The 15,541-nt window shown below is 46.5% G+C and overlaps 4 protein-coding genes across 4 annotated transcripts; 1 reads left to right on the top strand and 3 right to left on the bottom strand.

Annotated features, from left to right (window-relative positions):
- Positions 1-312: 312 nt before the first annotated feature.
- Positions 313-2,043, top strand: DFJ58DRAFT_836311 (PLP-dependent transferase; the record flags this gene model as incomplete). Its single annotated transcript, XM_041392293.1, has 9 exons — positions 313-449; positions 487-743; positions 791-980; positions 1,030-1,171; positions 1,228-1,321; positions 1,370-1,641; positions 1,694-1,767; positions 1,817-1,871; positions 1,921-2,043. 9 exons carry the CDS (start codon positions 313-315, stop codon positions 2,041-2,043), a joined length of 1,344 nt encoding a protein of 447 aa, XP_041250188.1.
- Positions 2,044-2,107: 64 nt separating this feature from the next.
- On the bottom strand, positions 2,108-7,355 carry DFJ58DRAFT_713164 (Sec63-domain-containing protein; the record flags this gene model as incomplete). Its single annotated transcript, XM_041383910.1, has 17 exons — positions 2,108-3,365; positions 3,438-4,387; positions 4,441-4,518; positions 4,568-4,843; positions 4,864-5,011; positions 5,134-5,308; positions 5,359-5,413; positions 5,469-5,898; positions 5,954-6,036; positions 6,085-6,177; positions 6,235-6,397; positions 6,430-6,486; positions 6,544-6,665; positions 6,798-6,869; positions 6,924-7,031; positions 7,081-7,200; positions 7,248-7,355. The coding sequence occupies 17 exons, from the start codon at positions 7,353-7,355 to the stop codon at positions 2,108-2,110; spliced, it is 4,296 nt and encodes a 1,431-aa protein (XP_041250187.1).
- A 5,138-nt stretch (positions 7,356-12,493) lies between these two features.
- DFJ58DRAFT_650836 (peptidase S24/S26A/S26B/S26C) lies at positions 12,494-13,388 on the bottom strand (the record flags this gene model as incomplete). Its single annotated transcript, XM_041381589.1, has 5 exons — positions 12,494-12,700; positions 12,749-12,792; positions 12,839-12,966; positions 13,019-13,125; positions 13,185-13,388. 5 exons carry the CDS (start codon positions 13,386-13,388, stop codon positions 12,494-12,496), a joined length of 690 nt encoding a protein of 229 aa, XP_041250186.1.
- A 65-nt stretch (positions 13,389-13,453) lies between these two features.
- DFJ58DRAFT_757652 (arginine-tRNA-protein transferase) lies at positions 13,454-15,536 on the bottom strand. The gene is made up of 11 exons (XM_041388219.1): positions 15,301-15,536; positions 15,136-15,233; positions 15,022-15,075; positions 14,733-14,946; positions 14,551-14,682; positions 14,307-14,492; positions 14,175-14,253; positions 14,046-14,116; positions 13,873-13,987; positions 13,733-13,824; positions 13,454-13,685 (listed from the first exon to the last, which is right to left on the bottom strand). The coding sequence occupies exons 1-11, from the start codon at positions 15,436-15,438 to the stop codon at positions 13,587-13,589; spliced, it is 1,278 nt and encodes a 425-aa protein (XP_041250185.1). The 5' UTR covers positions 15,439-15,536; the 3' UTR covers positions 13,454-13,586.
- Positions 15,537-15,541: the final 5 nt, after the last annotated feature.

Genomic DNA, 15,541 nt, shown 5'->3' with positions numbered 1-15,541 from the left:
TAACGTCGAGATAGTTGCCAATACTTGCCAGTGCGATTGACGGTCCAAACGTAGTTCTCTAAAAATACATCTTCACTGGAAGTTTGGAGGTGTGTTTCAATATTGTGGAAATGTTTCGTTTCCATCACTCAGTTTCAACATGATGTGCTTATAATGGCGTTTTTAATTAGGAGGGGATATATATTGCACCCGCCGTGATCTAATAAAGTGAATAGAAAAGATAGTATGACTCCGTTGAAACTCTCAACTTTTCGTACCATTCAACGCCGACTTTCTTCACGTTCTCCTAATATCATCACTCAATACCGTTTCATGACATCCGTCAGTGGAAGTTTGGTTCAGAGCAGTGGCAAGGGGGCCCTCGATGGCGATCGCTCCAACCTCATTTCCTTCTCCTCACGACTTCGTGGTGGTCGGGCGCTAGCGCAAGACGTGTGGTCAATCTACAAGTAACATCTATATCTTGTAATAATGATTGGGTACTAGTTCATCGATCCTCTTTAGTGTGGCGAACCTCCCCGCAGACTGTATCAATCTTGGCCAAGGGTATATGAACTTCCCGCCCCCAAAATGGGTCACAGATGCCGCAGATGAAGCTCTCAGCTCCGTTTTGCCTAACCATTACTCGCACCCAAAGGGGCGCATTCGTCTGCGGAACGCCATTAAAAACTTTTATGAGAAGTCCTTTAATAGAGATCTCGATGTCGAGACTGAGATTCTCGTAACAAGTGGAGCAAACCAAGGTTCGTCTACTTTCATTCTATCAATCTGTCGTTTAGGGTTTTTACAGGACAGTATTCCGTTTTCACCGCCTTCCTTGAGCATGGAGACGAAGTGATCATGTTCGAGCCCTTCTTTGATCAATATCTGCCATCCGTCACCTTTAACGGTGGAACGCCCGTCTACGTCCCCCTTCATCCTCAAACAGACGGTGTGACACCAAATAATAATAACTGGAAGATCGACTTTGATGAACTGCGGTATGTAGACCGATCTCTTGGATCAAGAATTCTATTTAAAACCTTACAGCCGTGCTATCACTCCAAAAGCAAAAATTATTATCATCAATACCCCTCATAACCCCGTTGGCAAAGTCTTTACGAGAGAAGAGTTGGAGAAGATAGCTGCTCTCGCAGAAGAATTCAATCTTCTAGTGATGGCAGATGAAGTGGTATGTTTCCTGTTCGTGTTGCTAGAAGTTTTGTGCAACAATTAATCGCCTTCCAGTATGACTGCCTCGTCTTTGACGGAAAGGAGCACGTCCGCTTTGCCACGCTACCAGGCATGTGGGACCGCACGGTAACTGTGTTGTCTGCTGGCAGTGAGTTGATAATTCAGCCGTAGAGGTCCATCTTACGTTATGTGCCAGAGGCGTTCGCTGCCACAGGCTGGCGTGTAGGCTGGCTAATTGGCCCGCCGTCCATCATCTTTCCCACCCTCGCCGCCTGCACGCGAATCGTGTTCTGTTCAAACTCTCCGCTACAAGAGGCTGCCGCCGCTGGACTCGAGCAAGCCACGGAACGTGGTTTCTTCGAAAATCAGCTTAAGGAGTATCAGGGGCGACGTGATATACTCCTTAGCGCATTCGATAGGCTTGGTATGAAATACAGTCATCCCGAAGGAAGCTACTTCGTGCTTCTGGTACGTGCTGGTTGTACCGACGAAGTAGCCAACTGACGCGTTTCATCTGCAGGATATCTCACGTGTCAAATTCCCTGAGGACTACCCCTTCCCAGAGTCAGTTCAAGGGCGAGGACGCGATTTCAAGTATGTGTACCCATTTTTACTCTGTTCGTTCTAACCAGCCACGGCTCAGGGCCTGTTGGTTTATCGCACTTGAAATTGGTGTGTCATCTATCCCTGTCAGCGAGGTAAGTCAGTACACTTTAAGGTTGAACTATTACTCATGCAATTGCATAGTTCTATTGTGAGGAGCATTGCACCATCGGCGAGAACTTTGCGCGTTTTGCATTCTGCAAGGATGAGGAGACACTTAGGAAGGCTGGGGAGCGTTTGCAAGGTTTGGCGAAGTATCTTGTGTAGAGATGTACATGCGCTATCGGAGTCCCTATGGAGATATACGCCTAGTGGAGTTTTTCGTACATAGTTATAGAATGGATTCTTCAAGTCTGTCAACAATGCGGGAGAGGACTTCATTTTGCGAGCCCGCTTCCATGTCATAATACACCGGGTTGGTGACCAGCCTTCGCGCAAGCAGTGTGAAGGAGAGTGCTTGAACAGCATCCTGTTTGTTCCTGATGAACCCGTCTCTTCTCCTCTGCTTGTACCATTTCTCAAACACGGATGAATCCAACAGCTCCGATTCAAGCGGAAGTCCTTCAGCCAGGAACTTGGAAAATGTCTCTCCAACCTCCGCCTGGCAAAAGAGGAAGAAGTGGCCAGGAGCATCATGCCTCACAGCCCGACTCTGCATCTGGACTACGTCAACAAGACTGTAATCTCGCAGCTGTGGCCCAGAGCCATCTCTCTCAAGATGAACATACTGGGTGCCCATGACCACTACGGCTCCCGCCCGGACAGGCAGCATCCAGCAAGCATCGCGAGGCGCCAGAAGTACGCGAACGACGCCTTCAGCAAATAACTCCAGAATAAGATTTCGATCTGCTTTTGACATCCCGCTGTGGAAGATCCCTACACCGCGCGTCACAAAATCAACCAATGTCGGGTCTTGCAACCGTGCTGAAGAGTCTTCAATGTAAAGAGAAGGTACGAATTCGGGGAGGAAGCCCCTCTCTGTCTCCGTGTTTAGGACGCACTGTGTGATGAGCTCTTGCGCCACCGTCCGGCAATGACTGCGAGAAGGGACGAAGATGATGGCAGATTCACGGGATGGTACGCTTTTGATAGCCATGTACGCTGGTTTCGACATGGACTTAAACAGTGCAGCTGAATGCGGTATTGTGAAGGTTTGGTACGTGATTGTGAGCGACTGATCTCGATCTGTGGGTCGAAAACTGTGGAGCGCCATGGGATCTACACCCAGCCATGAAGCGATGTCCGTGGGGTCATTGAGAGAGGTCGACAAGCCGACGTATCGGGTGGGATGATTTTGCGTCGTGTGTCGTAGCAGTGATATGCTAAGTTCATAGGTTGCATCAAGTTGCTCCAAATTATCGCACGCTACAACAGATGGATAGTTTGCGTGGCGGAGGTTACGCTGGTCAACAGCCTCGAGCAGCCCCGACGGCGTAACGACACGTATTGTGCTGGTCCGGCAGGGAGAAAAGCAACCTTCCCCAGAAGACGATTCGACCGTCACGTCAAGTGCACTGGAAACGACACGGAAGTCCAAGAGAGATTGGGCAGCTAGAGTTCGGTTTGGGACAATGAAAAGCACCAAGGACCTTGGATGGAGGAGTAGGGTTGCCCTTCAATAGACACTTTAGTAAATTCGGACCACGAGTGTCTTCACTGACCATATTGCTAGATGTCCCATGAGGGACTTGCCACTACTAACGGGAGCGGATACCAATACATTCATCGAAGTGTTAATAAGACTCCAAAACACTTGTGTTTGAATAGCATTGAAATCGCGGAGTTGGGCTGAATAGAGATCTTCGAGTACAGGAAGGCACAATGAAGAACGGGAGAGAAATGGGAGATCCAAACGAGGCGTATGACCATGAGAGGGAGCAGGCATAACCAGTCCATCCAAAGATACATGGAGCTCATCTTCGGCCCCCATCCATCTATCAGACACAAATCTGACGGTAAAATAAGGGGGAGGTATGTCGGTCGGTATCGAAACCACGAAATTCACATCAAGGGAGTTTGTCGACTCCCGCAATAGAAGGTGCGCAAACTGCAGAATTTCGATGCCTTCATGATCTTCAACCCAAAGCCAGAAAGGCTCTCCCGAGCCATGCACTTTGACGTTCCAATCGAAGTTTCGAGTAACCGAAATTACAATCTTGAGGACATTTGACCCCAACGGTCGAAGTGAGCTAGCCATCGTGACCGTAGGGAACTGCCGAGCTGCAGTCCGGAGCGCTTGACCGTGCCGTTCGTTTAAGCGAACTAGATTACCCAGCTCTACTGGAGTCATGGAAGCTAGTTCCGCGGGCGAGTACTCTTCTCTTGAATTCTCTAAGCCATATATAATCTCGGCCTTGAGATCGAATTGCCTAAGAGGTTCGTCGAATGGCCAAAGACGTTTCTCTATAGCTTTAGTGATACCCATGAAAACCAAGGCCACACTAGCCCACTTGCGGCTAATCGCTATATCCAACAGAGCTCGTGCAATGCGACCTCCGTTCTGTGCTGCATATGCTGAGTCGGAAACCAAGGCAAAATCTTCGACCGGAAGGCGGGAAATATAGCTTTGAAGGAGAATATTGACTTTGCCTTGACTAGTATCCGTCCCTCCCTTGGTGCCAAAACTCTTAGCGATGCACTGGAACCTCAAGAAACCTTACTCACTTTCACGTCACATGGAACTTTCTTCATCAGAAGCTCTAGTTCCTTCATTTCTGACTCTCTCACTTGCATTTGGTCGAACTTTCGTTGAATGTCAGCTGACATCAAGGACACAAACCAGACCACCCACCTCCGTACTCATACTGAGCATGGAAAGCGCATCAGCTTCGGTCATCTTGGGTTTGAACTCCTTGTTAAAGACCTCGATGGAGGCATATCGAATGTAGTACCTGGCCGCTATCCTGCCGAGGTCCGTTATCGAAAACGCACTAGTTTTTTCAGTAAGGTTTATCATCCCCGCACTGGCCAGTCTTCGAGCCGCTGTCATGACTAGAAAATTTCGCTTCTGGCCTAGACGGGGATCTTCTGCCACATCGCCCAGAGACAGCCCTAAATGAAGTGTCAGCTGCTATGATAAAACAGGACTCCAAAAAACTGGCCATATAGGAAAGGATTCTTCCGCATGCGAACATATAGATATGTATATCCTAGCCATCGAACACCTTCGTCGGCGTTTGTTACCGTACCAAGAGCAATCTCGGCGTTCAGTGCGTTTTCAATGCCTGAGGTGAACCTACTTTTTGTCAGAGAAATGGCGACATAAAGTCAATCATTCATCTTACCGAGATTCAATCGGGTTCTGCATGATCGTTCAGCATTTATCGTTCGTCGTGGCTGGATAAACGTACCTGTGACGTTATGGCATCAACATAGTGTGTGAGCTTGTCTTCAGTAGTGCAGATGTATCCTTCACCACTTGTCTCGAGACCAGGCCGGCCAGCACGGCCAAACACTTGCAATACATCCAAAACCGAGAGATCGACAAAGGATCCCTTTGCACTGTCGTACAACTGAGTACCTTTGATTACAACTTGACTCATTCATGAGAGAAGAATGAAGGACACAATAAAAATACCTCACCTGCATGAGCAGGCAAGTTGACTCCCCATGCGAGGGTCGCTGTACAACAAAGAACCTTCCCCCGATATATTAGCTTCCGCCTGCGTCATTTCCCCGTCAATGCCACTGACCTTGATAGCTCGAGCTTCGAACATCCTCTCCATCATGTTTCGATCGGATCGCAGCATACCGGCATGATGAATACCAAACCCAAGATCAAAAAGTTGCTTCATCTCCTTGTTCCTAGAATCTCCTATATTCCTTCGGAAAAATGTCCATTGAGGATGTTCCTCGCAGTTGTAATCCTCTAATGTGCCATCTATTGTCGCTGCATCCTTCAAAGCCTGTGCCGCTTTCACTGTTTCTTTCCGCGCATGAACGAACACCATTACTTGGTGTCCCTGTTGTACTAGTTCGGAAACTTTCTCGTACGTGACGCGGTCAAGGTTCGTTTTAGACCGTGTGCTTCCAGGCTTTCCTCGAACTCCAATGAAGTGCTGCTCCAAAGGTACCGGTCGGAAGGAAGAGTCAAAGAAAAAGAGTCCTTTATATCGGGACACGCTGATTATGAGTTGAGTCTGATTGATCTAGAGAAGAATAATGTGGGCAAACAAACTGCAAGAACTCGGCGACATCCAGATAGTTTGGCAACGTTGCACTGAGCCCCACTATCCTAATGATAGATTGACTTGATTCAACCTACAAATGAGTTGGCCACAAATTCACCCTAAGAGAACAAACATGTACCTGTCGTAACGTGCGCGCAACGATAGTTTCGATGACAGCCCCACGTTCTTCATTCAAAAGATGTACCTCGTCAATGATCAAAAGCTTCAACTTCTACATACAAAAGACAGTCAGACAGGTGACAGAACAGGAACTAATATGGAGACATACTGAAGCCAACTCTCCTTCACCAGTGGGCTTTCGAGTTACGACGTCCCATTTTTCAGGTGTGGTGACTATGACTTGGGTTTCGGCAATTTCAGATTTTGTCAGTTGCATGTCACCTAGACAGAAAATTATCAGGCGGTGCATGTATCGCAGAGAATTCCCATCCCTGTCAATTCCTTGACTTGTATAGATAGCCACTTCAGTCTTTTCCCCAGCTTTCGAACGATCTCAGAAGCCAGAGCTTTCATAGGTGCACTATGTTTTCAAAAGTCAGGACGCTTTATTGTAAGCAAAACATTACTGGAAGCTCACACATAGATAATCTGAAAGGCATTGCGATCTATCGAAGCATGCAGAGGTGATGATGGACTGATAGGTGATCGGTGCTGGTTGAGAACCCGAAGGATTGTTAACATCGCGATATCGGTTTTACCCTGTAATATGAGTTCCATAAGCTACAGTTCAAGGGCGACGCCTAGAATAAGCTAACAGCACCAGTAGGAGCTGTCCAATCGCCGTTAAGGTGCTAAAAACCACGCGGCACAACCGGAAAACGCACCGCAAACCAAGATATTCTCATTTGATTCATAAGCGGTTGGATAGATAATAGACTGTATGCGATTTAGGGAAGAATATCCCTGAAAGAAATGGTTTGATAAAAAAAAATTGGAGGTAAATGGTGGGCTGCATACAGGGAACGATCCTCTAGCCAAATCATCAAGTTCGTTAACAAGAATGAGCCTTTCGGATTTCCTGGGTGGAACGACTTTGGCAGGAGGAATGATGATTTCCTCATATTCCTGACTCATTGATGAGCAGATGGGATCAAGTAAGGCATTTGTAACCGACCTCGTAGTCATGTGTTGTAGTTCCGAGTGGACGTGCGTACTTGGTACCGAATTGTGAAAGCGAGCCGCCTTGCATCATAGACGAAGAGTACACATGTGGAAGCACTTCTGGAGCTTCTTGCTGAATATTTTGAGCGAGGACTCGCGTCGGGATGCAGATGAACTTACTGCCACACCAGTAAATAAAGGACGAGACGCATTCGCCCTGAGAGTCTCTTCCAGGCGGCGACGAACATCCTGCGGAGCAAGGCTGGCAACCACAGCTGAACCACGCATTAGTGATGAATAATTATATTGGACAGCACTAACCGCCTGTTTTTGCTTTCTCTGAGGTCGAGCTTTCAAATGTCGTTCTGTCTCGTCCAGATAACTAAGTGATGTGAGTCATTGAATGTGATGCACTTGATCACTACTGACTGCGTTCACAAAGTAAGATCTAGAAGCGAGCAATTCTGCAACAATTTCGATGTCGTCAAAGCCAACCAGATCAGCAAGCTCGCCTGATATGGCATCATCGGAGAGTGTAGTCGACAGAATACCAGAAATATGCTCTAGAACCTCCTTTGGTTTGCTACGTATCATGATCATGAGGCTCCTGTAGAAGGACGTGACGAGCCCAGGAACACTAACCTTGACAATCTGCCTATTAGGTGCTCAGGTGTGGATACCGACAATTTCTGACCAGTGATGAATACATCCATAATGGAGTTTCGAAAATCCTTTTCTAGATTGTCATTGACATCTACGTGTGGTGAGTTCGTCGGTTGAGGTCATGTCAGTCGGATAGAGTACCTGGACTCGCGAACGACTTGGGCCTAGACAATTAATGTGAGTCTTTATTTGATTCAAAAGACATGATCGACATGCAACAGACATTATCCAGTCGTCTAGTCGCTTGGTATCATTGAAGTTCTGAACAGCATATTCGCCAGGAGCAGACGTCAACTGGTCAAGATGCTGGAGAATAGACATGTTAAAGTGGACCCTCTGGATAATACAAGGGATGACAAGTAGAGTTCGTTCTCTTTGTCGCGTAATACGCGACTCGTAGTAGTGGACAACTTCAAGTTGCGATGGCCCCGGATCCGATGTGATGACTTTCTAAGCTTTCGATGACTTGTATCCACTCCTTTCCCACGACATTACTAGCGGGATGTCGATGGAAGTTTCGGTACCGATATTACGTAGAGCCAACCATGACGTTGACGAGGTAGCTAGTACTAGTGTTCAAACCAATTGTACCAGGCATACAAAAATGAAGCGTTGTTCACAATATTAAGAGGTTGATATCTTAAGATTTAGGTTCCGGGCTTAGTAGGAACAGCGACGATAATAGGAGTTCGTGGCGCGCAGAATATATTCGGCTGATTCCGTTTATCTATTATATCAACTAACTACTCCGCCACTCAGATGCTCTCGTAACTCCGCTAGGAAGTGCACGAACCATGTCGGCTGATTGCTATGTCACAACACTCCCCCTCAATCTGGAGACATGCCCATCATGTTGGAGAGTCTCTGATGTGATGGTTTAGCTAGCGGTTTTGTGAGTACATCTGCTATCATCCTTTCTGTAGGACAGTATGTCTCTTGTATTATTTTCTCGCGAATCTTATTCCTGATGTAATGATTTTTTACATCAAAGTGTTTTGATCTCGCATGATATTGAGGGTCTCGAGCTATCGCTAACACTGCCATATTGTCTCCGTATAGGATTGTTGGTCCTTCTTGGGCCAAATTCAAATCTTCAAACAAGTATCAAAGCCATACCGCTTCCTTCGCCCCATATGCCATTGCTGTATATTCTGCCTCTGTTGAGGATAGTGAGACGGCATTTTGTTTCTTGGAACTCCAGGTAATGGCTCCTTCACTTAGCTTGAATACGTATCCTGATACTGAGACTCTATCGCGGATGTCATTAGCATAGTCTGCGTCTGTCCATCCCTCAAATTTGACTTTGGCGTTTGTGGAATCGGTTCCTCGATACTTAATTCCGAGGTCTTTAGTCCCTGCTAGATATCTTAATACCCGTTTTGCCGCTGACCAATGTGTTAGTCCAGGATTTGCAGTAAAAGAGCTCAATCTCTGAATCGCATACGCGATGTCAGGACGTGTCGCCACTGCAAGATACATTAAAGATCCAACTAATGAGGCATAACTATTACTACGCTCGCCTTTTGTGTCGGTATCTTCTTTTTCTAATATGACTTTCAGATCCATGGGCATACCTACTGCATTGCAGTTCTGGAGACCATATTTTTGCAGGATTGAGTCTATGTACCGTGCTTGAGACAACTTAATTGTTTTCTCGGCACGGTTTCTTGTTATCTCAATTCCTACTATTTTCTTAGGTTCTCCTAGATTGGTAACGTCCAATATCTCTTTTAACTGCGTCTTTAACTGACTCATAAGATCGGGATTATTAGCAAACAGGAGTAGATCATCTACCCATACTGTTATGATCTGTGTGCCTGTCTCGGTCTGTCTTATATAAACGCATGGATCCGACTTGGTACGTTTAAATCCTATCTTTGTTAGACGACTATTTAATTCAATGTTCCACTCACGTCCAGATTGTTTCAATCCATACAAGGTCTTTCGAAGTCGGCACACTCTTCCTGTACCGTCTTCATACCCTTCCGGTTGGACCATGTACACCTCCTCTGTTAAGGTGCCGTTCAAATACGCTCCTTTTACGTCCATCTGCTCAACTTCCCAATCTAGGGCAGCTGCAACAGACATTGTCGATCGAATCAACTCAAGACGTACTACCAGTGCGAAAGTATCTGTGTAGTCCATACCGGGAATTTGTGAGTATCCTTTCGCTACTAACCTTGCTTTATATTTAATAACTTCGCCTTCTTTATTTGTTTTCTTAACCAGGACCCATTTGTTTCCGATGAGTGTCCTATTCTCGGGTGGTTCTACCAATTCCCAAGTACCCATTTCGTTTAGCTGGGTAAGTTCGGCTCGTATTGCTTCCTCCCATTTTGGCCAATCAATTGACGCCTGTGCTTCTCTTAGGTTCTTTGGCTCATTGGGTTCAATGTGTCCTCCTTCTACCATCGCTATCAAGACTATATCTTCCTCTGTGAGTTCTGGCAATGGCAGTTCACCGTTTTTGACTTCATATGACTTAGCTTTATTATTCTCGTCATCCTTGAAGTCTGGTTCATTCATCTTGCGGTAGTCTTTTCTAACCGTCTGTCTTTTAGTTCTTCTGGGCATCTCTTGTGTCTCAGGCGGTTCTTTCCGCTTATTACTTGCGGATGTATCCTTATCTGAGTTGTTTTCTGGTAAGTGTTCTCGTATATCTGATTGCCGTTCATCTTTGGAGTGTTCTTGTATAGGTGATTGCGCGTCAGCTCCCCCTGATGTCTGCGCGTCTAATTCTCCCATATCATTCTCCCCCTCGCGCTGCACATCACTAGCGCTTTGTGGAGAGTTTTCTGGTGAGCTTATAAATTTATAATTTCTGCTCACTCGTATCTGACGTGTTCGGGCGTCATAGTATCTTATTGCCTTCGGTCCATCCACATAACCGACAAAGACTTGTTTTAAGGACCTAGGCTGCACGAACTCCTATTATTGTCGCTGTTCCTACTAAGCCCGGAACCTAAATCTTAAGAGGTTACGAGCCCTGTGATACGTTAAAAAGTTAACGTCAAAGCAATACATTGACACAAACAAGCAAGATGTCGAATCCCAATCCTAATCCTCTGACTTCTACAACTGTTGGGGCTTCCACAACAGTACCTGTTCCTGCGGCTACTCAGAAACCTAAAGAAATAAACTTAGGAGCGTTGTCGTCATATAAAATTGAACCGCTGAAAGAAAAAAACTGGAGTGGATGGAAAGCCCGTATGATGGGCCTTCTCAAGCTTCACGGCGTGGCTGAACATGTCGACGGCACGACGAAAAAGCCTGATGCAGGCAAGGTGGATGAGTTAGCGACCTGGAACAAACTCGACCAAGTTGCACAGACCTTGATAATGAACAGCATCACTGACGAGCAGATGGTGCATGTTACAGAGGCTGCAATGGCCGAACAAATGTGGACAAACCTGATGAGTATTCATCAAGTTCAAGGACAACAAAGTGTCGTCGTCGCAAAGCGAAATTTATTCGCTATGCGGGCAACTGAAGGCGTCAATATTGTCGAACATATCAATGAGATGAAACGGCAACAAAATGACCTACATCTTATGGGCGAGATGATTACGGACAAGGAATACAAGTCCTTGCTCGTGATGTCCTTACCGGACTCTTGGGATGCCTTCACATCCTCGTACCTTGGTATACATGCAGATACGCAAGGGACAAAAGGCATAACCTCCCAGGAGATTACCTCATTGATTATAGATGAATATAATCGCAGGGAGACACACGGTACGCAGGAGAAAGGATATTATGCTAAGAGTACCGAACACGGGAAAAAGCGTAAGATTGAGAAGGAAAGACCCAAACAGAACTTACCGGAATGCTCGATTTGTGGTAGGCATAATCATGCCACCACGAAATGTTATTGGAAAGGCAAGCCGAAGTGTACGTCCTGCGATAAATTCGGACATGAGACTTCAGTGTGCTGGGGAAAGAAGACTTCAGGAACATCATCCAGACCTCAAAAGCCAAAACATGCTTACCAAGTGCGCGGCGAGGGTGACGAGACTGATATGGAAGTCGAAGACGAACCTAACATTGCGTTTATGGTTCAGTCTGATTGTGCCCCAAAGAGGGACCAAGAGTCAATGATCTGGTACGAATGGTTCACAGATTCAGGAACAACATCACATATAACCAGAGTTCGAACTGCACTCACAGATTATGCCCCAACAAAAAGTGAGGTGGTTGGGATAGGGAATGAACCCCTTAAAGTAAAAGGGCGAGGCACAGTTGAACTTGAAAGCTATATGGGCAATCAGAAGATCAAATTTTACTTAAAAAATGTACTATACGTACCGAACGCATCAAACAATTTGTTATCCGTACGCCAGTTGGATAAAGACGGCGGATGTGCTAAGTTCGGCGGTGGGAAAGTGTCCTTGTACGCTAGACAAGGTCATCACATCACAGAAGGAAATATTGATCAGGGCTCATAACCTCTTAAGATTTAGGTTCCGGGCTTAGTAGGAACAGCGACGATAATAGGAGTTCGTGGCGCGCAGAATATATTCGGCTGATTCCGTTTATCTATTATATCAACTAACTACTCCGCCACTCAGATGCTCTCGTAACTCCGCTAGGAAGTGCACGAACCATGTCGGCTGATTGCTATGTCACAACATGATAGAATCAAGACAATGGACCGGAAAGTCAACACTCCAGGATGCATGCTATGATGAGCGCCCATATATTGTAGAGAACACGAGGTCCGTCACTGCTTGAATCGTAATTATACCTTGCAAAGGCCAGCTAGATTACGAGTGAGACGTCGTCGTCGAGCGTGTAGTTACCCTCGACTGCCTACGTTGCTCTCGTTCGAAGGCTGCCATGTCGCTATACCATCGAAAATCTCGGGAAGCACCTCTCTTGGAGATTGGGGAAATAGGTGGACGCAGAGGCCCTATACGATCCAATGGCCAGACGATATACATCAACTTGGAGTCTAAAAGAGCAAGGGGGACCTGAGGCGAAGCATTAGCGCAGATGAATTTAGGAGCATATAGACTCACTGGGCCAAATTTATTGCTATCCAGAGTCCTGAAAGGTTCGTCACCTAATGCAACATCAAGACTAGCTCAAGTCAAAACGACGCGTCTCACCCTCCACCCAAACATGACCTTCGGGGACAAAAACTTCGGCATCTGGATATGGAGGCAGGGTCTTAACAACATCCCCTGCCCCAGCTACGATTCGCTTCACGATCATTTTTCTACTATCCAATGGATCCCTGAACAAAGGAAATATCAGCAGCTTCTCCATGCCCATGGAATTGGTCGTACCGAAGTGCCACAACGTCGCCTTTTCGAATAGGCTCTCCAGAGTTGATAGAATATCTGTCAAAAACAACAATATCATCCCAACTTGAGGTATCCGGATTTAAAGTTGGCTAGCTAGCATGCAAGACTGGTCAGAAATGTCTCTGGACCATTTGAGTTCACGACAGACCTGCATGCTCCTTCCTCTGATCGTTTTCAGAGTGTAGAAGTACTGTGTGAAGCCGAGGCCAAGCGGAAGCCAGTAGATCCATCGCAATGGCCTGCCAATTAAAGCCCATGCCCTCCTGAAACCCCCTTCTGGGTTCGCAGCGCTGTGAACCCGCCTTGAGGTTAACGGCCTGCTTAACTTTGAAAACTTCAGGAATAGCGACATGTCACTTCAAGAGCCAGCTTGAGAACCTTCAGCGAATCTAATTCCAACAGAAAGACGCTGGCAACTGAAAGAGATCGATCACGTGCTGACTAACACTTGTACATCCCGAGAGCGTCCGCACAACGGTAAAAAAGCAGTTCCACTTGATCCAGCAAGGTATCCCAAATAGAAAAAATACAGGTTTTAGATCATCGTCTATTACCGAAATATGATCTCCCTTGATAACTCATCTCCTAGCGTATCAACGCAACTTAAAATCTCCTCGCGATTATGTTCATCTTTCCACTGGTGAGATAACTAGGAGACCATTCAGTTTCTGAGCCATCGAGTTGTCAGCCACTCACGCTGATAGGGATAATAGATATCGCCCCCTGTTGCATGGAATAAATGACCATCACTTCGTTGAGTAGTTCCTCCGGGACGCGAACAGGAGGGCCTTGAAAGGGGAAATCATCATGATTACCAAATGACCATCCAATCATACCTTCACCAGGATCCTGTGGACCTTCCAACGAATGTTCGGGGTGCACGAAAGCGGCATAGCGAAACTTTTCTAGCTGCGGAATACAATCCGCCAAAGGAACCCACGTAAATTCTTCCTGAATTTGCAGAAGGATCTAATCAGACTGCCAAGCTGTCAGTGACATCATCACTTACAGGGTCGGCGAGATATGAAGGCGAAAACCCGCCCTTGTACTTCATTTTTGGGCAAGAGTGAATGTAAAACCCTGAAGTGAGGTGAGCACACCTTAGACGGGCACATCGATGACGGCAGTGATATCTCACCCATGGCAAGTGATGACATGGCAATCGCACCTGCATCATGCATTTCTCTAGCCAATGAGGCCTCTCGCAATGCACTGAGCTAGAAACACAGCTCGCTCAATCGCGCGAAAAACGATGAGTGCACCAATTGACCTTCCCAAGCGAATATTTGTCGTGCTTCGGATCGTACATGAAATACACGCTGGAGACGCATTCAGGCAAGATATCAATGACGCCCACGGCGATCAGTTCGCCGTCAAGTCGGTACATCTGATGGAAAGAACCATATTGTGACGGAAGATGGTCAGGTGCGCTTGCAGGATATGGTATAGGTTCATTCTTCGAAAGGCGAAGTGTCAACGCCGACTACTGGGTGTGTGATTGCATAGAGACGTACTATTAAAGGGCTTTTCACTAGAAAACGCTTGAAATCTTCTGGTGTATTGTGTGGGTCGTGGTGGATTTGTCTTTGGTAAAGCAGATAAAGCGTGTACTTCTCTTCCGAGTAGGTTGATGGTTCGAGCGTCACCTATCATAGCACTTTAACATCGGTGCTTCGGAACGTCATGCATATCATGCCTTGAAATTATGACGGGCTGTTGTATTTGGAGAAATGAAGTCAGACTCAGCAGCATGTATCGAGGTAGACAGAGAAAATGCTGGAGGATCGCGCTTCGAAGCATTACCCCCTGACTTGGATGGTCTGGTTGGCATCGGGGAAGATGATATACCCTGCAGTAGCAGAGAATCACTAGTCTCAGATTTGTGACCTTGCATAACAAAATGATTCCATCTGTTTACAAAAGTCAACATTCAAGTTAGCTGCCAATCCACCGAGACAAGTTCAAGTCCATCCGGAGATATTTACCGGTTGATGAGTTTTCTTTGGCTGCGAGAGGGCTTAAATGCTATCGCATCAAGCCTAAGATTGAGTTCAGATAAGTAGGGTCTCGCACTGGCAGCACATCCACGGATAACGTACCTGATAGTGTACTGAGGACAACACGAGCGTCTTAGATCAGGAGCATAACAATATGTCCCAGATCGTCTCCACCCTCGGTAGATCATCTTTTGATAGACCTAGCAAACTGTCAGAAAATGAGAAGAGGATAACATGTGTCTCGTGCCGCAACTTGAAAGGACTCACTTCGCATGACAGTTGAGAGGCAATAAACCCTGCTTTCTTGAAGCTAGTCTCAGTGCTACTTCGTTCTCCCAGCGGTCCACAATACCCGCAAGTAGAACATCCCGGTCCCAGAGGCATACCGACCGAAACGACAGGCATGATAAAAGTGTCACTACAGCTAGTGCGTAGATGATGATCTTAAGCCTGAATTAGTGGTGCCCCCGTGTGTCGTGACGGTTCGGGTATCATAAGTGCACATGGT

Source organism: Suillus subalutaceus, assembly GCF_016647625.1.
Source record: "Suillus subalutaceus strain FC151 chromosome Unknown DFJ58scaffold_4, whole genome shotgun sequence".
In the NCBI taxonomy this organism is placed as follows: Eukaryota; Fungi; Basidiomycota; class Agaricomycetes; order Boletales; family Suillaceae; genus Suillus; species Suillus subalutaceus.
Note: the sequence above shows the minus strand (reverse complement) of the source record. Positions and strands in the feature narration are given on the sequence as shown.

Bases quoted from the DNA above. Each gene is read 5' to 3' on its own strand.
- DFJ58DRAFT_757652 (XM_041388219.1), bottom strand. From the start codon at position 15,438: ATGCCTGTCGTTTCGGTCGGTATGCCTCTGGGACCGGGATGTTCTACT. The intron at 14,493-14,550 runs GTACGTCTCTAT...CGCCTTTCGAAG, and splicing joins TAGTGAAAAGCCCTTTAATA to AATGAACCTATACCATATCC. The intron at 13,686-13,732 runs GTGAGTGGCTGA...ATGGTCTCCTAG, and splicing joins TATCTATTATCCCTATCAGC to TTATCTCACCAGTGGAAAGA.